The sequence below is a fragment of the Oncorhynchus nerka genome, linkage group LG24 (genome assembly GCF_034236695.1).
Source record: "Oncorhynchus nerka isolate Pitt River linkage group LG24, Oner_Uvic_2.0, whole genome shotgun sequence".
Classification (NCBI taxonomy): domain Eukaryota; kingdom Metazoa; phylum Chordata; class Actinopteri; order Salmoniformes; family Salmonidae; genus Oncorhynchus; species Oncorhynchus nerka.
In genome coordinates, this window is record NC_088419.1 from 82,930,282 (window position 1) to 82,953,508 (window position 23,227).

The following is a 23,227-nucleotide window of genomic DNA, read 5'->3' on the forward strand; positions in this document are numbered from 1 at the left end:
AACTATTAATAAAAGTCCGTGAAGGTAGTGACTCCTCATGACTACTTAATAACCATCATTAATTCACATTACTTTAATGAAATATTTCAGTTGTTGTATATATTACATTTGGTGACTTCATTTCATTCCAAGTCCTCATCTCTATAGAGCGGTTGTCTAGGCTGTCTGACAAAATCACTATTTTAGTAGTTCTTCAGAGTAAATAAGGCATACTTTTATGACTGCTGAATACCAACTATCAATCACGTAGATCATGTATTTTCAGGTAGATATACAGTGGGGCAAAAAAGTATTTACCAATTGTGCAAGTTCTGCAAATTAAAAAGATGAGAGAGGCCTGTACTTTTCATCATAGGTACACTTCAACTATGAGAGACAAAATGAGGGAAAAAAATCCAGAAAATCACATTGTAGGATTTTTAATGAATTTATTTGCAAATTATGGTGGAAAATAAGTATTTGGTCAAAAAAAGTTTCTCAATACTTTGTTAAATACCCTTTGTTGGCAATGACAGGTCAAACGTTTTCTGTAAGTCTTCACAAGGTTTTCACACACTGTTGCTGGTATTTTGGCCCATTCCTCCATGCAGATCTCCTCTAGAGCAGTGATGTTTTGGGGCTGTTGCTGGGCAGCACGGACTTTCAACTCCCTCCAAAGATTTTCTATGGGGTTGAGATCTGGAGACTGGCTAGGCCACTCCAGGACCTTGAAATGCTTCTTACGAAGCCACTCCTTTGTTTCCCGGGCGGTGTGTTTGGGATCATTGTCATGCTGAAAGACCCAACCACGTTTCACCTTCAATGCCCTTGCTGATGGAAGGAGGTTTTCACTGAAAATCTCACGATACATGGCCCCATTCATTCTTTCCTTTACACGGATCAGTCGTCCTGGTCCCTTTGCAGAAAAACAGCCCCAAGGCATGATGTTTCCACCCCCATGCTTCACAGTAGGTATGGTGTTCTTTGGATGCAACTCAGCATTCTTTGTCCTCCAAACACGACGAGTTGAGTTTTTACCAAAAAGTTATATTTTGGTTTCATCTGACCATATGACATTCTCCCAATCTTCTTCTGGATCATCCAAATGCTCTCTAGCAAACTTTAGATGGGACTGGACATGTACAGGCTTAAGCAGGGGGACACGTCTGGCACTGCAGGATTTGAGTCTCTGGCGGCGTAGTGTGTTACTGATGGTAGGCTTTGTTAATTTGGTCCCAGCTCTCTGCAGGTCATTCACTAGGTCCCCCCGTGTGGTTCTGGGATTTTTGCTCACCGTTCTTGTGATAATTTTGACCCCACGGGGAGAGATCTTGCGTGGAGCCCCAGATCGAGGGAGATTATCAGTGGTCTTGTACGTCTTCCATTTCTTAATAATTGCTCCCACAGTTGATTTCTTCAAACCAAGCTGCTTACCTATTGCAGATCCAGTCTTCCCAGCCTGGTGCAGGTCTACAATTTTGTTTCTGGTGTCCTTTGACAGCTCTTTGGTCTTGGCCATAGTGGAGTTTGGTGTGTGACTGTTTGAGGTATTTTATACTGATAACAAGTTCAAATAGGTGCCATTAATACAGGTAACGAGTGGAGGACAGAGGAGCCTCTTAAAGAAGAAGTTACAGGTCTGTGAGAGACAGAAATCTTGCTTGTTTGTAGGTGCCCAAATACTTATTTTCCACCATAATTTGCAAATAAATTCATTAAAAATTAAAAAAGATTTTTTCCCCTCATTTTGTCTGTCATAGTTGAAGTGTACCTATGATGAAAATTACAGGCCTCTCTCATCTTTTTAAGTGGGAGAAGTTGCACAATTGGTGGCTGACTAAATACTTTTTTGCTCCACTGTACCTTGAAGCAACAGCTCTCTATCTCTCTCCATCGCGCGTGTGGCTTCCCAACACTAACCTATGTAGCAGGCGTTAAAGAAACACAGAACGGACAAGTGGATTATAGTTATTGCAGTTAATTACCACGTTTTTGGCGCTGAACTATGTAGAATATTGGCTTGATGGAAACTACAACTCTCTACTGAAAAGTCACAGGAAAAAAAATGTGAATTCAAACCGGTCAGTCAATTAGTTGTTTAAAAAACTAAAAATAATCTAAGATTTCAGTTCATTTTTGCTCAACATTACTCTCTGCCCTGTGTAAGTGTGTTAGCTAAAGCTAGGTATACATTACAGCTCTCAGAGGGGGAGTCATGGCTGAGTGCACACATCTCTGAGCCTCATGCAAAAAGGGTTCCCTCTGGGGGACACTAATAACCAGCGCACCAGCAGCTCCTCACAACAGGTACCTGTTCCTACTCTGGAGCTAATGAAAAGCCCCCACGGGGAACCTAGTTAGAACCTACGGGACCGTGGCAACTCTCACCCACATGCATTGAAACACGTAGGCGACATAGCCTGCATACAATAACACAGATTAGAAATGAACACAAACAAGCACTACGAACTCCAACTCATAACATACAGGAGCTTTAGGCCTACACAGAAACATGACTGGGGCGGCAGGTAGCCTAGCGATTAAGAGTGTTGGGCCTGTAACCGAAAGGTCGCTGGTTTGAATCCCTGAGCTGACTAGTTAAAAAATGTGCCGATGTGCCCTTGAGCAAGGCACTTAACCCTAATTGCTACTGTAAGTTGCTCTGGATACCAGAGTCTGCTAAATGACTAAAATTGTGTTTTTTTATACTACATTCAATTACTGCCTGGAAAAAAATAGGACAGAACCATTACTACGGCAACCAGTCGCCATGTCTGTCCACATCGCATAATGAGCCATGCCTGCCAACACAGCCCTGGCCAGGAACAGATAAATGTGCTCCAACCCATTGACCGCGATTCCCTTAATCAGGCAGCTGCTATTCCTATTAAATCAGACAGCCGCTGCTCCCAGTAGGGCTTTATACAGGCCCAGCGGCGTCACAGCCACACTATACATAGGATCAGTCCCAAATGGCTCCCTATATAGTGCACTACTTCTGACTACAGGCCATAAGGCTGAGGTCAACAGTAGTGCACTATGTAGCCTGACGATGGTGCCATCTGGGACTCATCCATACTGTAAACCCCTTCAGACTGGGCTGAACCAGCACACTCACACAGCAATTAGCCCCAATGTGGACTGTAATATGTCTGTGTGTGTGTGCCACAGCAGTATTATGTCTGTGTGTGTGTGTGTGTACCACAGCAGTATTATGTCTGTGTGTGTGTGTGTGTGTGTGTGTGTGTGTGTGTGTACCACAGCAGTAGTATGTCTGTGTGTGTGTGTGTGTCACAGCAGTATTATGTCTGTCTGTGTGTGTGTACCACAACGGGGGTAAATAGAGAAATACCCATTAATGACTACAGAGAAACTAGAAACCCAAGAACTGCAAAGCACAGGTTTAGGGTCTGACTATTTTCCATAGCCAAAACCACCCTCCCCTCCCTGACCTCCCACCCTCTCTTTACCCACAAATCCCAGCCACCCACCCTCAGCGCTCACTCCCCTGACCCCTATCCCCTTCACTATAACACATATTGGGCTCTGTGGTTGCTGTAGCTCTTGCCAGCTGGTCTCAGACCATGCCGTTCTGGTTCAGTGTGGTTAGGGCTAGAATACGCCTGGGTTAGGGAGGAGAGCTGTGACCCAGATCAGTACCAGACTGGGTGAATGTTACTAAATAACTAGCCCATCAAGGTCATTCCATACAGCTGAACAGAAACAGAGAAACCCTTCCATTAGCTCTAGCTGGCCTTTACTTTAAATGGCACTGTTAGGTGGTGTATCTCAGTGGTCTGAGAGACCCCAGAGGCAGAGACCCCAGAGACACACCGAGAGACCCCAGAGACGGAGACCCCAGAGACACACCGAGAGACCCAAGAGACGGAGACTCCAGAGACACACCGAGAGACCCCAGAGACACACCGAGAGACCCCAGAGACAGAGAGAGACCCCAGAGACAGAGAGAGACTCCAGAGACAGAGAGAGACCCCAGAGACAGAGAGAGACCCCAGAGACAGAGAGAGACCCCAGAGACAGAGAGAGACCCCAGAGACAGAGAGACCCCAGAGACAGAGAGAGACTCCAGAGACAGAGAGAGACTCCAGAGACAGAGACCCCAGAGACAGAGAGAGACCCCAGAGACAGAGAGACCCCACAGACACACAAACAGAGAGACCCCAGAGACACACCGAGAGACCCCAGAGACAGAGACCCCAGAAACAGAGACCCCAGAGACACACCGAGAGATCCACCGAGAGACCCAAGAGACAGAGACCCCAGAGACACACCGAGACCCCAGAGACACACCGAGAGACCCCAGAGACACACCGAGAGACCCCAGAGACACACCGAGAGACCCCAGAGACCGAGACCCCAGAGACAGAGACCCCAGAGACACACCGAGAGACCCCACAGACACACCTAGAGACCCCAGAGACACACCTAGAGACCCCAGAGACACACCTAGAGACCCCAGAGACAGACAGACAGACCGAGAGACCCAACTGAGAGACCCCAGAGACACACCGAGAGACCCCAGAGACACACCTAGAGACCCCAGAGACACACCTAGAGACCCCAGAGACACACCTAGAGACCCCAGAGACACACCTAGAGACCCCAGAGACACAGAGATCCCCTAGAGACAGACAGACAGAGAGACCCAACTGAGAGACCCCAGAGACACACCGAGAGACCCCAGAGACACACCTAGAGACCCCAGAGACACACCGAGACCCCAGAGACACACCTAGAGACACACCGAGAGACCCCAGAGACACACCGAGAGACCCCAGAGACACACCGAGAGACCCCACAGAAACACCGAGAGACCCCACAGACACACCGAGAGACCCCACAGACAGAGACCCCACAGACACACCGAGACCCCAGAGACACACCGAGACCCCAGAGACACACCGAGAGACCCCAGAGACACACAGAGACCCCAGAGACACACAGAGACCCCAGAGACACACCGAGAGACCCCAGAGACACACCGAGAGACCCCAGAGACACACCGAGAGACCCCAGAGACACACCGAGAGACCCCAGAGACACACCGAGACCCCAGAGACACACCGAGACCCCAGAGACACACCGAGACCCCAGAGACACACCGAGACCCCAACCGAGACCCCAGAGACACACCGAGAGACCCCAGAGACCGAGACCCCAGAGACAGAGACCCCAGAGACACACCTAGAGACCCCAGAGACACACCGAGAGACCCCAGAGACACACCGAGAGACCCCAGAGACACACCGAGAGACACACCGAGAGACCCCAGAGACCCCACAGACAGAGACCCCAGAGACAGAGACCCCAGAGACACACCGAGACCCCAGAGACACACCGAGACCCCAGAGACACACCGAGACCCCAGAGACACACCGAGAGACCCCAGAGACAGAGACCCCAGAGACAGAGACCCCAGAGACACACCGAGAGACCCCAGAGACAGAGACCCCAGAGACACACCTAGAGACCCCAGAGACACACCTAGAGACCCCAGAGACACACCTAGAGACCCCAGAGACACACAGAGATCCCCTAGAGACAGACAGACCGAGAGACCCAACTTCGAGACCCCAGAGACACACCGAGAGACCCCAGAGACACACCGAGAGACCCCAGAGACACACCTAGAGACCCCAGAGACACACCTAGAGACCCCAGAGACACACCTAGAGACACACCGAGAGACTCCACAGACACACCGAGAGACCCCACAGACAGAGACCCCAGAGACACACCGAGAGACCCCAGAGACACACCGAGAGACCCCAGAGACACACCGAGAGACCCCAGAGACACACCGAGAGACACACCGAGAGACCCACCGAGAGACCCCAGAGACAGAGACCCCAGAGACACACCGAGACCCCAGAGACACACCGAGAGACCCCAGAGACACACCGAGAGACCCCAGAGACACACCGAGAGACCCCAGAGACACACCGAGAGACCCCAGAGACACACCGAGAGACCCCAGAGACACACCGAGAGACCCCAGAGACACACCGAGACCCCAGAGACACACCGAGACCCCAGAGACACACCGACAGACCGAGAGACCCAACGAAAGACCGAGAGACCCAACGAAAGACCGAGAGACCCAACTGAGAGCTCCCAGAGACAGACAGACAGACAGACAGACAGAGAGACCCAACTGAGACCCCAGAGACACACAGAAAGACTCCAGAGACACAGAGAGAGACCCCAGAGACCCCAGAGAGAGACCCCAGAGACACAGAGAGAGACCCCAGAGACACAGAGAGAGACCCCAGAGACAGACCCCAGAGACAGACCCCAGAGACAGACCCCAGAGACAGAGAGAGACCCCAGAGACAGAGAGAGACCCCAGAGACAGACTCACCGAGAGATCCCACAGACACACAAACATACAGACAGAGAGAACCCAGAGACCGACAGAGAGAGACTCCAGAGACAGACAGAGAGACCACACAGACAGACAGAGAGACCACACAGACAGACACACACACACAGAAACACCAGAGATAGAAAGGCAGAGAGAGAGAGACCCCAGAGACAGACAGAAAGAACTATGCATCCATCTATAGGCAGCTTTTGACCATAGACTAGCTGCTCATTGTCTGCCGTTGTCTCTCTCTGCTGATTCTATTTCCCCAGAGGAGCAAACAGCAGACTCCATCTCATCACCCCAGAGGAGCAAACAGCAGACTCCATCTCATCACCCCAGAGGAGCAAACAGCAGACTCCATCTCATCACCCCAGAGGAGCAAACAGCAGACTCCATCTCATCACCCCAGAGGAGCAAACAGCAGACTCCATCTCATCACCCCAGAGGAGTAAACAGCAGACTCCATCTCATCACCCCAGAGGAGTAAACAGCAGACTCCATCTCATCACCCCAGACTCCATCTCATCACCCCAGAAGAGTAAACAGCAGACTCCATCACCCCAGAGGAGCAAACAGCAGACTCCATCTCATCACCCCAGAGGAGCAAACAGCAGACTCCATCACATCTCCCCAGAGGAGCAAACAGCAGACTCCATCACATCTCCCCAGAGGAGCAAACAGCAGACTCCATCACATCTCCCCAGAGGAGCAAACAGCAGACTCCATCACATCTCCCCAGAGGAGCAAACAGCAGACTCAATCTCATCTCCCCAGAGGAGAGACGGAACATATCCTGGTGTATCCTGTCGATACCTCCAAACGGACAGGAGAGAAACTATTATCAACCGAGGTACTGTATCTACTGGCAGGCCGCGTTATCATGGTGTCTGGAACCTTTTAAATAACAACATACTGGAACCAAATGTGGGCATCAAAGCCTACAGTTTTCTATGTCCACACAGAAGGAGTGGTCGTACCGATACAGCCTATGGACATTACCAGGTACTAAACTAATGACCATAGATCAGATGAATGAGAGCAGTAGCTGTGGGGGAGAAACAGAGAACAAAAAAAGATAAAATGACTTATTGATTAAACTGATCCAGGGCCAGCTACTGTACTGTATTATGCTGAGCCAGTAGAAATGGAAACTGCCAGTCTTTCAAACTAAACAGTGAAAATAATCACAGACCACTGCAGCGCAGGAATGGGCAGTAAGCAGACTGCTGTGGTTACTACTACTCTACACAGTGCCAGCTCATTAGCTCTGCCCACAGTAACACACTGTACTGCTAACACACTGAGCTGGCTGGGCAGTGGGCTTCACCTTTCGTAATAGCTCTTGAAGGGATAAATAAAGTTGAATTACATTCACTTGTTTTAACAGATCTAGCCAGGAGTCTAATGTGGCCTCTTTATTACCAACCATGGGAGAGTGGAGATGAAATGACATGTATTCACTCGAATACTGCATTACAGTTCAGGTAGAGAGAGAACCAATTTCAGCATCACCTTGTCAGAGGGAAGCCTTACTGCACAGACACTGTGTAGTGCAGGAGAGGAGGGGATAGAGCAGAGGGGAGGGGAGGGGATAGAGCGGAGGGGATAGAGCGGAGGGGATAGAGCGGAGGGGATAGAGCGGAGGGGATAGAGCAGAGGGGATAGAGCGGAGGGGATAGAGGAGGAGAGGAAAACAGAAAGAGAACTTAAAGCCGATGAGGCGGCAGCTGTAGAATTTTAATAAGCCCTCCTTCCCTCTGATGATTGTTGTGTGTTTACTGCAGCACAGACAATCACGAACACACATACTATGCACACACACGCACGGATGCACACACACACAGGAAGGAGCACCCAGTGACTCACCTGCTGTACCTCGGTCTCTCTGTTTGAGGTCTTTTCTGTGTACACAAATGAGTTGAAGATTCTCTGCAGGGAGAGAGAGGAGAGAAACAGGGTTAGTATGCCGTAGAAAGACTTGCTGCTGAAAACTAAATCACATCAGGCCCAAACTCTCTTCATACCGATGCAAATACACATGGATTTATTCTGATTGCTTCATTTCAGAGGATCTCTTTTGCTGTGACGTGAATGTCTCGCCTCATTACCAGTCATTTGTTGACAAGGTCTTGTTAGGTTGTGTTATTTACTTTACTACATCCTTCAACGCTTCTCTGCCTTTACATTTAAATGGAAAGAATGAGAGAATAACTCCATGCCCTCCTAGGTCCCCTCCAGTAAAGACCATTCCCTTTACATTTAAATGGAAAGATTGAGAGAATAACCATTCCCTCCCCTTAAAGACATTTTTAATTTAAATGGAAAGAATGAGAGAATAACTCCATGCCCTCCTAGGTCCCCTCCAGTGAAGGCCATTGGTGGAGTTATTTCACTGTTAAATGGACCATTTCCTGGAATTATACTATTGCTTCTAAGTGAAGTCAACTACAGTAATAAGATTGTGTTATGCCTTCAGAAACCGAACCTGCCTGCTCCTGTCCATTGAAGATAATTGGTTACAGGCGCCTTCACTCTCTAATAGATCCGTCCAGCCATGTTAGAACCACTTACTAGTGTTTTTCATTTTGGTCAAATGCTGCCTACAAGCTGACTGACTGCAAAACCACCTGAACCCATTCAAAACGTTGGGTCGTAGGCAACATACGATACACATCATATTCTACAAATCATAAAGCACAGGCACAAACCCAGTGTTTCCCCTATATTAATACAAGCAGCGGCGGGCTAGTAAAAAGGTTTAGTGTACAAGTAAACGACTAAAACCACATATGAAGTAAATATTCAAATTAGATCATCTTTGAGAACTAAGAATCACCAAAATATAAACTAGACAGTCAGGGAGAATGAAAGATTGTAAACATGTCATGGCATTTGGCCCATTGATATAGTTATGTTGGGGTCACTCAGCAGAAGAAAATGACATTGGTAAATGGTATAATGTGTAGAATTGCAGGAAATGTGCTTAAAAACGGTTTTATTTTTTGTTGCCCATTGACAATATGTGTAGACAAAACATGTAGAATTGCAGGAACCAGCTTTACAAGTGTCCATGTTTCTCTCCACCCATGTCAAAACATGTAGAATTGCAGGAACTAGCTTTACACGTGTCCATGTTTCTCTCCACCCATGTCAAAACATGTAGAATTGCAGGAACCAGCTTTACACGTGTACATGTTTCTCTCCACCCATGTCAAAACATGTACATTTACATTTACATTTAAGTCATTTAGCAGTAGAATTGCAGGAACTAGCTTTACACGTGTACATGTTTCTCTCCACCCATGTCAAAACATGTAGATTTGCAGGAACTAGCTTTACACGTGTACATGTTTCTCTCCACCCATGTCAAAACATGTAGAATTGCAGGAACTAGCTTTACAAGTGGACATGTTTCTCTCCACCCATGTCAAAACATGTAGAATTGCAGGAACTAGCTTTACAAGTGTACATGTTTCTCTCCACCCATGTCAAAACATGTAGATTTGCAGGAACTAGCTTTACACGTGTACATGTTTCTCTCCACCCATGTCAAAACATGTAGAATTGCAGGAACTAGCTTTACAAGTGGACATGTTTCTCTCCACCCATGTCAAAACATGTAGAATTGCAGGAACCAGCTTTACAAGTGTACATGTTTCTCTCCACCCATGTCAAAACATGTAGAATTGCAGGAACCAGCTTTACAAGTGTACATGTTTCTCTCCACCCATGTCAAAACATGTAGATTTGCAGGAACTAGCTTTACACGTGTACATGTTTCTCTCCACCCATGTCAAAACATGTAGAATTGCAGGAACTAGCTTTACAAGTGGACATGTTTCTCTCCACCCATGTCAAAACATGTAGAATTGCAGGAACTAGCTTTACAAGTGTACATGTTTCTCTCCACCCATGTCAAAACATGTAGAATTGCAGGAACCAGCTTTACAAGTGTACATGTTTCTCTCCACCCATGTCAAAACATGTAGAATTGCAGGAACCAGCTTTACAAGTGTACATGTTTCTCTCCACCCATGTCAAAACATGTAGAATTGCAGGAATCAGCTTTACAAGTGTACAGGTTTCCCTCCACCCATGTCAAAATCTGTAGAATTGTAAGAAATTAGCATTAAAAAATATGTTTGTCTTTGCCAAGAGGAGTGGCTGTAAAGGTTTCACACCCATATTCTACAGCATTAAACTACAAGCATGGCAGGGAGAATAAGAGGTCCTTGTATGACCTTAACACTAACACAAAATACACAAGCCTTCAAGAAAACTTTTAACACTTGCACTGGTATACTTTGCACGCACACACACACACACACACACACACACACACACACACACGTTAGTTCCAGGTAAAAATAAATACATTAAAAAGCTAAATAAATGTTGACTTATGTGTCAGGTGTTTAAGTTTCTCTACTGCCATGTTCCACATACATACTCACACCTGTCCTGTCCACACCTGTTGTAGGACACATTTCAGACCAGATGGGCACCAACTACCCAGCATGCCTCACTCAGCCTGCCTAACCCGGAGTTCACTTCATTTTATTGCGTGAATCATGGGACCTCCCACAATCAAGAGGAGACTTGTCACGCTGACCTTGGTTCCTAAACAGAGAAGGAACCCCTGGAAAGCTATCTGGCAGGGGGATCAGGTAAAGAAGTTTCATTCTCTACTGAAGTTAAAGAGGTTGGCTCAGGTCCACTCTGACCGGTATGTGTTAGTTAAACATGGGAAACAGACACAGACACACACAGCCAACATGCTGCACATTTTACCCACAGCGTTATTTGGAAAACTTAAAGCCAACCTAGAGATGGTATAGCATGTATTAGTGCAGGCTGTTTGTTTTTGGACGTGGCACGGTGGCTTTCACAGCGAAGACCTGGGCAGGGAGGAATGCCTCCCCTGACCCAGAGAGTCCATTGGGAGACAGACTACAGGCACACCCACACTTCAGGATCCTACCAGGGTATGGTTTCATACTTGAAGCTTGTTGAAGTATAAACAAATTAATGGAACAAAGTTGTATTCTGGTAGCTATTTTATTATTTTCGTCTTAACTAATCAAAGCTTAGGGTGGGCTCTTGAATGAACAAAGCCACCCACGGCCTCATTCACCAAAACACACTTCACAATCATAAATCACACGGACAACAAATAACTACATGGTCTCTTAGTGTCTCTCCAGCCTGGTCTTCCCTTAGTGTCTCTCCAGCCTGGTCTTCCCTTAGTGTCTCTCCAGCCTGGTCTTCCCTTAGTGTCTCTCCAGCCTGGTCTTCCCTTAGTGTCTCTCCAGCCTGGTCTTCCCTTAGTGTCTCTCCAGCCTGGTCTTCCCTTAGTGTCTCTCCAGCCTGGTCTTCCCTTAGTGTCTCTCCAGCCTGGTCTTCCCTTAGTGTCTCTCCAGCCTGGTCTTCTCTTAGTGTCTCTCCAGCCTGGTTCTCTCTTAGTGTCTCTCCAGCCTGGTCTTCCCTTAGTGTCTCTCCAGCCTGGTTCTCTCTTAGTGTCTCTCCAGCCTGGTTCTCTCTTAGTGTCTCTCCAGCCTGGTCTTCTCTTAGTGTCTCACCAGCCTGTACCGTTGACACCAGTCAGGATGGGCCCATGGACTCATGCTGATTACACCAAATCCTGACTCTGCCATCAGCATAACGCAACAGGAACCGGGATTTGTCGGACCAGGCAGAGTTTTTCCACTCCTCAATTGTCCAGTGTTGGTGATCCTGTGCCCACTAGAGCCCACTTTTCCTTCAGCCTCTCTCATCAACGAGCTGTTTTCACCCACAGGACTGCCGCTGACTGAATGTCTTTTGTCTGCCGCACCATTCTCTGTAAACCCTAGACACTATTGTGCGTGAAAAGCCCAGGAGGGCAGCCGTTTCTGAGATACTGGAGACACTGGGTGGTAGCCGGCCAGTGATGACAGTTTAACAGTCTGACACCTGGAGATAAACAGCTTCTAACAGTCTCAGCTTTGATCCACCTGTACAGTCTACGCCTTCTAGATGGTAGCAGGATGAACAGGCCGTGGCTAGGGAGGCTGAGGTGACACCGAGTGCTGTGGATGTCCTGAAGCGTGCCCTTGTGCTGCGTTGGGCTAACTGCACCACTCCCTGGTCGAGTCTGAATACCATACTAGCGTATTACATACATAAAACAGCATAATGATTTTGCCGTTTGATCTAGTAGAATTTGTGTGTTTGAGCTGATAATCAGACACACTGTTCCAAATGAATGAATGTCGGGGGTCAACTCAAGTGTGCATTATATGGCGCATTTGCAGTACTATTTTGCAAAATGTCACATAAAATGTTATTATTTCGCATACCATTTAGTATGCTAGCGTGGGTATTCAGACCCACTGTCTGGCACCTGAAAGGGTGACGGGAAGATGGACGCATTGCTTAGGTGTAGGTGTGGTGCACCACGTTCCTCCATATCGCACATGAACGTGTGTGTGTGTGTATATATATATATATATATGAGTATATTTTTCACATGTGCTCTGCGGAGTGGGGGAGGGGTTGGAGTGCGTGGGAGCCCAGGGGCTGGCAGGAGAGACAGGAGCCAAGCAGGGTACAAACAGCAGCAGATGAAAGGACAGACAGGCTTTAGGAAGCTGAGATGGGTGGGTGGAGGGAGGTGCTACAGCCTGCTGCAGGTACACTGTGGCTCTCCCCTCCTTCCCTCCCTCCCTCCCCTCCCCTTCCCTCCCTCCCTCCCTCCCTCCCCTCCCTCCCCTCCCTCCCTTCCTTCCTTCCCTCCCTCCCTCCCTCCCTCCCTCCCCTCCTTCCCCTCCCTCCTCCCCCCCTCCCTTCCTTCCCTCCCTCCCCCCTCCCTCCCTCCCTCCCTCCCTCCCATCCTTCCCTCCCTCCCCTCCCCACTCTCAGAGCTGCTCTGCTCATTGGACTACAAAGGGCTGGAGCCAAGAGTGTGGCATCCTAGCTCTGCTTCTGATGTGAGTTTTTTTCGGCACCCCCCCATCCCCATCCCTTCTTCAATTTCTGACGGCTACAAAGTAGGTTTGAGCCATGCACCTGGGGGAACACGACTGTTTTAGCAACAAATAGAAATCGCATCTCCCCCAAAAACAGACTAAAAGAGAAGCCTTTCCCTCAGCAACACACCAACAACCAGACTTCAAATATAAACTCTTGTTTAGAACTCGTCTAAACTCTCGCTCATGTGACAAAGAAAATTTGATTTGCCGATATCTTGGGAGTAATGCGAGCTTGAGGAAGAAACCATCCATATTAATACCTCGATCCACAATGGCACATTAAATAACCTCAGAGAAACAAATGCTAATTAATACTTCTCCATTTCAATTCAGCAACACAGACAGAGACGGTTGTCTAATTAAATGGCTTGGGATCCCTGCCTGTCTGCCAATGGCTGCTGTATTTAGAACCAGACACAGAGGGAATTTAATTTGGTTCATCTTACTAACGAACCGAACCCTCAGGCTACATCGGTAAATCTACACCTCCTCTCCCTTCATTGAGAGGCTCTCAGGAAAGTGTGTGTGCAGTTTAGTGTGTGTTTGTGTACACCCGTGTGTCTGTGCGTGCAGAGAGTGTGAAAATACACATGCAATTAGATCCACATTTGTTTCTGTACTGATGAAACTATGCCTCAGGTTGTCATGGTATTCTGACTCAACCACAAGAGGAGACAGTCTGTTTAATGGAACATTCAAATCTAAAACTCAACAGAGTTATGTACAGAAACACTGAGGTCTGCTAGGGTAATGATTCAAGTCCGTTTGTACGGTAACTCGTTGGTGGCATGGCCTAAACATTGAAGCCCCATAAAACGTACCACACCATACCAAGGCCTCAGACACAAAGATCCACTCACTCACTCCACTGACTCGACACATGATGGCTTCTCAACATGGAGCTAGCCTTATAAACCACTGTGTTAAATCCACAACAGGAAGAGCGGTAGAATGGAGAATGCATTGAGTAGCAATCCAAGGCAGGCACTCCCAAAACAATAAAATGTCTCCTTAAAATACAATAACATAACCAAGCTACATCATACCCATGCAGGGCAAATTATGGTGGACTGGAGGTTAGCTCTTCCCCTAGAGAGGGAGCAAGAGAAGACGAGGATAGCAAATGCAAAGTACCCAAAAAACTAAACAGGTCTCAGGCATCCAAAAGCTAAAATAACAGGCGTGTAGCCTAGACTAACCCTTCCCCCTGTTTCCCCCTGTCAAGGGAGAAAGGCCTGTCGGAGTGTGCGGTTCTGTAATAACAAACCCCCTTTTGTGCAAACAGGGGCCAGGCCCTAGAGAGGCTGGGTCACCCAGCACAGAGGAGATCCCCTACACTGATCCCAGTCCTGTCCCAGCCTCCCAGATCCACAGTTTGCTACTACCCTCACTGCTATGCTCCTGTAGACAGGATATAATGCTTTCCACATGTGAGGGAGAGAGGGGGATGGATGGAGAGAGGGAGGGGGATGGATGGAGAGAGAGAGGGGATGGGTGAGAACAATGACAACAGTGGAGGCCGGTGTTTTATTACAAGCTCTCCCTATCTCTCTCCACATCTCTCTGCAGCTACACATGCTTATGGTAAAGTGTCCAACTGAGAAATAATGTCTACAAGGAAAAATAATTTAAACCAGAAACAAGGATTCAATCAACAAGAAGAAAAATGTATCCTCAAGGCAAACAGTACTAGTATCTTTGTCTCATCTTTAATTTAGAGACAACTGAATTTCAACTGAAAATTATCTAATGTAAATTCACATCCCCAAGTTCTTTCAAGATATGTGGATTGTTCTAATGAGGCGAATAACATCTAAGTCTTTAGGAATGGTGAAAAACTGAATTGCTTAACAACTGGAATCCTGCCTCCCGAGTGGCGCAGCAGTCTAGAGGTGTGTCACTACAGATCCGGGTTCGATTCAGGTCTGTGTTGCAGCCGGCCCGAGACCGGGAGACCCATGAGGTGGAGTAGAATTGGCCCAGCATCGTCCGGGTTAGGCCAGTCAGGATGTCCTTGTCCCATCGCGCTCTAGTGACTCCTGTGGCAGGCCGGGCGCATGCACGCTAACACGGTCGCCAGGTGTACGGTGTTTCCGCTTCGGGGTTAAGCGAGCAGTGTCAAGAAGCAGTGCGGCTTGGCAGGGTCGTGTCTCAGAGGACACACACGTCTCTCGACCTTCGAATCTCCCGAGTCCGTACTGGAGTTACAGCGATTGGATAAGACTGCATATAAATCAATGGAATACTTCCGTAACCCTTTACGGAGGGTTGCATTCAGGAGGTGGAAACTCTTAATATTCCCCAAAATGGCAATATATGGGAATTAACAAAAATATATGCAAAGTAATATTAATACCATTTAAAATGTAGATGTTTTTGCATTGAATATATTTACCATATCGAAACAAAAACAAATCTTTTACCTCATCATAAGCAGACATAATTGCAAATTATGAAATCCTTCCAATAGAAAAAATAAATATTTACAATGAATTACATGAATTAAATGAGTTGACTCTTCACATGGGATGATTTCACTGAACAACAAAAGAAAGGGAATATTGAATGAACCCAAATGATCCATCGCATCTCCCAAAAACGTTTTCAACATACATCTGTAAAAGGATAGTCTGGAAACTAAAGCTTTGGTTGTCTTCCTCTCGGGCTTCCATGTCTTCTCCCTGGATCTCCTCAATGTCCACCTCTTGATCATCAGACTCAGGCTTCCATGCCTTCTCCCTGGACCTCCTCAATGTCCACCTCTTGTACATCAGACTGAGTCCTCATCTTCACTGTCACTTTTCAACCTTGTTGAGGATGGCTCGTTGTCAGGCTCAAAAAGCCTCAAATTGGCCCGGGTGGCTATCAATATTTCAACCCCTGCATTGGTCAGTGGGCAGGGCAGTGCAAGTAGAGTCAGGAAATTTCCCGGAATGTTTCCGACCCTTTGCAACCCTGCCTTTACTACATACCTGGATGAAGATTTTTACTTCAATGAGTCAGGACATACTGCTCATAAGACGGACAAGGCAGCGTTGGGGTGGTGTGTGTCTCTTTGTTAACCTCTTACCTCTACCTGGGACGCTTGCGTCCCAACTAGAGCTCTGGAAATGCAAATGTGCTACGCTAAATGCTAATAGTATTAGTTAAAACTCAAAAGTTCATTAAAATACACATGCAGGGTATCAAATTAAAGCTACACTCGTTGTGAATCCAGCAAGTCAGATTTTTAAAATGCTTTTCGGCGACAGCATGAGAAGCTATTATCTGATAGCATGCACCAATACACTACAACAGAAAAGCACAGCAGGGGACGTAAACAAAATAATTAGCATTTCGGCGTTACACAAACCGCACAATAAAATAGAAAACAGTCATTACCTTTCACCATCTTCTTTGTTGGCACTCCTAGATGTCCCATAAACACTATTGGGTCTTTATTTCGATTAAATCGGGCCATATAAAGCCAAGATATCGTTATATGTAGACTGTGTGATAAACGAAAAAAACAGCGATTTCACAACGTAACGTCATTTTTTAAAATTCAAAAAGTAGACGATAAACTTTCACAAAACACTTCGAAATACGTTTGTAATGCTACTTTAGGTATTAGTAAACGTTAATAAGCGATAAAATTCATCCGTAGGCGATGTACATATCATTAGCTGTCGTCTTGGAAAAAATTTCAGGAGAGAGCTCTTCCGGAATGATCTGGGCGGAGACCGGAGGTACGTCGTGCCCCTCTTTCGGTTCAACCAAGAATCAAAGAGGATTAAATTCACAAGATACTCGACTACATGGGGATGCTGTGGGAGTTGAATGCTCGGTCTTATCTAATTCGGCTCACTGTTAACAATTGCTGGAAGTGGCGCAAGGATATTTATTTCCATCAGGTTTTCCTGCGCTTTCCGATGTAACGCACGTTATGTAATAGCCACAGTCGTGATTTAACCAGTTTTAAAAACGTCCGAGGGTTTCCTATACACACATTCTAACCATATGAACGTACTATATTCCTGGCATGAGTAGCAGGGCGCTGAAATGTTGCGCGATTTTTAACAAAATGTTCAAAAAAGTAGAGGGTAGGAGCAAGAAGTTAACAGCTCGTGCACCATCTCTAATATTAAGGAAGTCTTGAGGTTCTGCTCACCGGAATAGAAGTAGGATACCTAATGATGAGCTGTAGACCATACTATGTACTAAGAGAGTTTATCTATAATTATTCGTAACTGTCTATTTACAACCACTAACCGATGCTGGCACTAAGAATACACTAAAACCGTACTCAACAAGCTGTATGAGGCCATAAGTAAACAAGAAAATGCTCATCCAGAAGCGGTGCTCCTAGAGGCCCGTGACTAATGCAGGAAAACTGAAATCTGTTTTACCTCATTTCTACCAGCATGTCACCCGTGTAACTACAGGTGAAAAACTCTAGATCACCTTTACACACAGAGACGCATACAAAGCTTTTCCCTCTCCCTCCATTTGGCAAATCTGTTTATAACTCTATCCTCCCGATCTTTACAAGCAAAAACTCCAAACAGGAAGTACCAGTAATGCGCTCAATACAGAAGTGGTCCAATGAAGTGGATGCTAAGTAACAGGAATGTTTTGTTGCACAGACTGGAATATGTTCTGGGACTCATTTGATGGCATTGAGGAGTTTACCACATCAGTCATCGGCTTCATTAATATGTGCATTGATGACGTCGTCCCCACAGGGACCGTACGTACATATCCCAACCAAAAGCCACGGATTACAGGAAACATCCACACTGAGTTAAGAGGCTAGAGCTGCCTCTTTCAAGGAGCGGGACACTAACCCGGGCGCTTATAAGAAATCCAGCTACACCCTCCGACGAACCATCATACAAAGCAAAGGGTCAATACAGGACTATGATCGAACCCTACTACACAGGCTCTGATGCTCGTTGGATGTGGAAGGGCTTGCAAACTACTGTATCACAGATTAAAGGGAAACCCAGCAGCTGAGCTGGCCAAACGAGCTAAATGCCTTATATGCTCGCTTCGAGGCAAGCAACACTGAACCATGCGTGAGAGCACCAGCTCTTCCAGATGCCCGTGTGATCACACATACTCAAAGCATGCACCAGCTGGCATGCATCTTCACTGACATTTCAACCTCTACCTGACCCAGTCTGTAATACCTACATGTTTCAAGCAGACCACCATAGTCCCTATGCCCAAGAATGACAAGGTAACCTGTCTGAATGATTACCACCCCGTGGCACTCACATCTGTAGCCATGAAATGCTTTGAAAGGCTGATCATGGCTCACATCAACACCATCATCCCAATTCGCACACTGCCCCAACAGATCGACAGATGACGCAATCTCTATTGCATTCCACACTGCCCTTTCCTACTTGAACAAAAGGAACACCTATGTGAGAATGCTGTTCATTGACCACAGCTCAGCATTTTTTTTATTTTTTAAGTTGTAACTTTATTTAACTAGGCAAGTCAGTTAAGAACAAATTCTTATTTTCAATGACGGTCTAGGAACACTGGGTTAACTGCCTTGTTCAGGGGCAGAGCGACAGATGTGTACCTTGTCAGCTCAGGGATTTGAACTTGCAACCTGTCCAACACTCTAACCACTAGGCTACGCTGCCGCCCCACTATAGAGCCCTCCAAGCTTACTAATAAGCTAAGGACACTGGGATTGAACACCTCCCCCTGCAACCGCCCCCAGGCGATGAGGGTAGGTAACAACACACCCACCACGCTGACCATAAATACAGGGGACCTCAGGGGTGCGTGCTTATTCCCCTCCTGTACTCCCTGTTCACCCATGACTATGTGGCCGCACACGACTTCAATACCATCATTAAGATTGCTGACAACAACAGTGGTAGGCCTGAACACCAACGTCAATGAGACAGCCTATAGGGAGGAGGTCAGAGACCTTGCAGTGTGGTGGCAGGACAATGACCTCTCCCTAAACGCCAGCATGACAAAGGAGCGGATGGTGGGCTATAGGAAGCGGAGGGCCGAGCACACCTACATTCACGTTGACGGGCTGATGTGGAGCGGGTAGAGCTTCAAGTTCCTCTGTGTCCACATCATTAAGGATCCATCATGGTCCAAACACACCAACACAGTTGTGCCCTTGTTGTGCCCTCTTCACGAGGCTGAAAAGTTTTGGCAAGGGCCCTCGGATATTCAAAACGTTCTACAGCTGCAACATTGAGAGCATTTTGACTGGCTGCATCACCATTTGGTATGGCAACTTCTTGGCATCCGACCGTAAGGTACTGCACTGGGACCGAGTGCCCTGCCATTCAGGACATCTATACCAGAAATGTTCTCTCTGCTACAGCATGGCAAGCGGTACCGATTGGAACCAAAAGGACCATGAACAGCTTCTGCCCCCAAGGCATAAGACTGGCAAATAGTTAACCAAATAGCTACCAGGACTAACTTTTTTTTTATTCATCACATACACTGCTGCTACTGTTAACTATGTGTCACTTTATTCAGAGTTATACAGTTGAAGTCTGAAGGTTACATACGCCTTGGCCAAATACATTTAAACTCAGTTGTTCACAATTCCTAATCATAGTAAAAATTCCCTGTCTTAGGTCAGTTAGCATCACCACTTTATTTTAATCATGTGAAATGTCAGAATAATAGTAGAGAGAATGATTTATTTCAGCTTTTATTTATTTCATCACATTCCCAGTGGATCAGAAGTTTACATACACTCAATTAGTATTTAGTAGTAATTTTTCAAAATAAAAGTCTGAAACTATGTCTGAAGACTGTTGACACCTTGAGGAAGCGATAGGAAAAGGAATCTGGTTGATATCCCTTTAAATGGAGCAATGGGAGGCTATGGAACATGGAGTTTTCAAAATAGAAGCCACTTCCTGGTTAGATTTTTCTCAGGGTTTCGCCTGCAACATGAGTTCTGTTATACTCACAGACAATAGTGACTGTTTTGGAAACTTTAGAGTGTTTTCTATCCTAATCGGTCAAGTATATGTATATTCTAGCATCTGGTCCTGAGAAATAGGCCGTTTACTTTGGGAACGTTATATTTCCAAACATAAAAATAGTGCCCCCTAGCTTCAAGATGTTAACCCACCGTTCCTAGGCCGTCATTGAAAATAAGAATGTGTTCTTAACTGACTTGCCTAGTTAAATAAAACATTTTTTAAATATTTTTTATTTATTTATTTAATTAAAAATAAATTTAAAAAAAAAAATCGGCCCTAATTAATAGGCCATTCCGATTAATCGGTCGACCTCTAGTATGTACATATCTACCTCAATAAACCCTGCACATTGACTCGGTACTGGTACCCCCTTGTATATAACCAAGTTATTACTCATTGTGTATATATTATTATTATTAGTTATTATTATGCGTTTTATTTTTCTATTATCTCTCTATTTTATTTCTCTACATTGTTGGGAAGGGCCCGTAAGTAAGCATTTCACGGTTAGTCCACACCTGTTGTTTACGAAGCATGAGACAAATAAAATGTGATTTGACTAGCTCAGTGTTCATCCCTCTGGGGTTCAAATTCACTTAAAAACAGTCCTTTTGGACATCCTATAAGGCCACACACACACACACACACACACCGAGATGAACAAGGCACTTCTCTGATTCCTGTCCAAAAATAGCACATTGTGAGTTGTCGTAGGCTGCTTTGCTGCAGTGGCTGATGGGAGAGTGAAAGCAGTGGCGCCTGTGTCTGATCTCTTCCTTCTGAAGGTGTTAGAAACTGCAAGGTGAACATTGCCTCTACGCCAGTGCAAAACTTTGATCTTCAAAGAGAAAAGTACTGCTCGCAACAGGACGACAAGTGGAGAATGGAAAAAGAGAGAGAAAGGAGGGAGAGCTCACATCTCCTTCTGACATTCCCCGTGCTCATCCATCTCTCCGGATGGATCACAAAGCCCCCGCTCCCTCGCTTCATACAGTCTCATATATGCAGTCCATTAAGTCTCAAGTTTGGTATATAATATAGTCAATGATCTGGAATGAGAGGCAGTGTGTCCTCTCAAGGAGGACACATGATACAGCTGCTGAGGTTAGAGGTAGGGGTTAAAGGAAGGGCGGCAGGTAGCCTAGCGGTTAGAGTGTTGGACTAGTAACCGAAAGGTTGCAAGATCGAATCCCCGAGCTGACAAGGTAAAAATCTGTCGTTCTGCCCCTGAACAGGGCAGTTAACTCACTGTTCCTAGGCAATCATTGAAAATAAGAATTTGTTCTTAACTGGACTGCCTAGTTTAAAAAATAAAATTCTCTGCTAAAGTGCTCTTTTATTAGGCAACCTACGGGCCGTCAGGGCTACGGGCCGTCAGGGCTACGGGCCGTCAGGGCTACGGGCCGTCAGGGCTACGGGCCGTCAGGGCTAACAACAATACCTTCTACCTTACACAAACTACTGCTGAATACCCTAACTAAATCATGTAAAACTATTTGATAACGTTACACATTGATAAGTTTAACAGCTGAACTCTGACTTTAGAACAATGCCAAGCTCACTTGCAGTGGATGGTAATAAAAACATGACATTCAAGTGGAACAGAGCTGAAACTGTTCCAATAGAAGTTCAAAGCCAAATACCTGAGCTCTTCCATTAAACTGATACAATCATTGAGAGGCCCAAGTAACCTCCCACCTCATGGAGATGGAGGAAACTATCTTGGAATGCACAGATGATGAGATTGCGTGGCAGTTTTTACGAGGAGTGGTGTATAATATTTTGAAGGACATTGGAAGACCACAAATTTTAAATAAGGCATGTCTGCTGACAGTAAAACAGAGTTAAGGCGCCTTCCTATGCTAATGTGTGTATTTCACATGATGCTTTTCTGCAGAGCAGCATTTACGGTGTCTTTATGATTGATAAGATGTGTTTCAGCATGTGCGCTCACTAACTAAGCCTGACCAAGTGCATGAGTTTGACATTATGGGTCACTCTCTCTTGACTCGTGTCGTATCTTTGGCTATGCCGGATTAAGTGATATGACATGCTATTCTATAAAATAATTTCTCCGTAATTGATATTACCTGATTGAGCTAATCATGTAAATGTAATTAACTAGAGAGTCGGGGCACCACAAAATAATAGTTATAGAGCTGTTATCTTCCGAATAAACTCTTAAAGACCTAGTAATATTTTACATCAATAGCAGTCAATATTAATCGTCACCTTAATTCAGTCTCATCTGAAAGTTGTAAATTCTTGGTTATCTGCACAAACCCTGGCTAACAAGTTGAATCAGCAATACAAAAATTGGGTTTCATTATTTATTTACTAAAAACCTAACTAAATCACACATACACCTAATTAATCCTAACTTGATTACAAATGACGTCATAAAGGAAAACATCCCTGGCGGGCGGAACACAAAAGGAAAATACAATAAATATTTACTCTGAGCTGCGATTCAGTAGGTTGGTGTTGCCAAACCGAAGAATGTCTCTGGTGGTCAATTGGATACGTTGTAGTAATGTCGTTGTGTGGTAGACAGGATACTCTGTCTGTTCCTTCCTAACCTGTGTTTGCAGCTGCTGTTGCTGCTAACTCAACGGCTAGGAGGCATCACTTCTGTAGTGAATAAGAGTTCAAAGTTCATACCATTCGCAACCAAAGCTCAAGCTGATGTTGGCTTCGTTCTGTAGTTATTATCTGAACCATTCTGACATCGGACCGACGTCCTCACACCCTCGGAAAAGGAGGTTATATTGTCGTCAAGGCTTTATATAGGAAGGGAGAGGAGGGCGTGTTTCATAGTTTACAACCTGTCTCTTCACGTGGGCGGGCCACTGAGTCGGGCCTAATTCACTCATGAAACCCCAATT

The 23,227-nt window shown here is 46.0% G+C and overlaps 1 protein-coding gene across 2 annotated transcripts in view; it reads right to left on the reverse strand.

Moving 5' to 3' along the window:
• cachd1 (cache domain containing 1) overlaps window positions 1-23,227 on the reverse strand; it is a 149,500-nt gene that overhangs the window by 107,116 nt on the left and 19,157 nt on the right. For both annotated transcript variants that reach the window (XM_065009215.1, XM_065009216.1), the window contains exon 2: window positions 8,234-8,296. In XM_065009215.1, coding sequence (XP_064865287.1) covers window positions 8,234-8,296 — 63 coding nt within the window. The remainder of the gene's footprint in view (window positions 1-8,233; window positions 8,297-23,227) is intronic.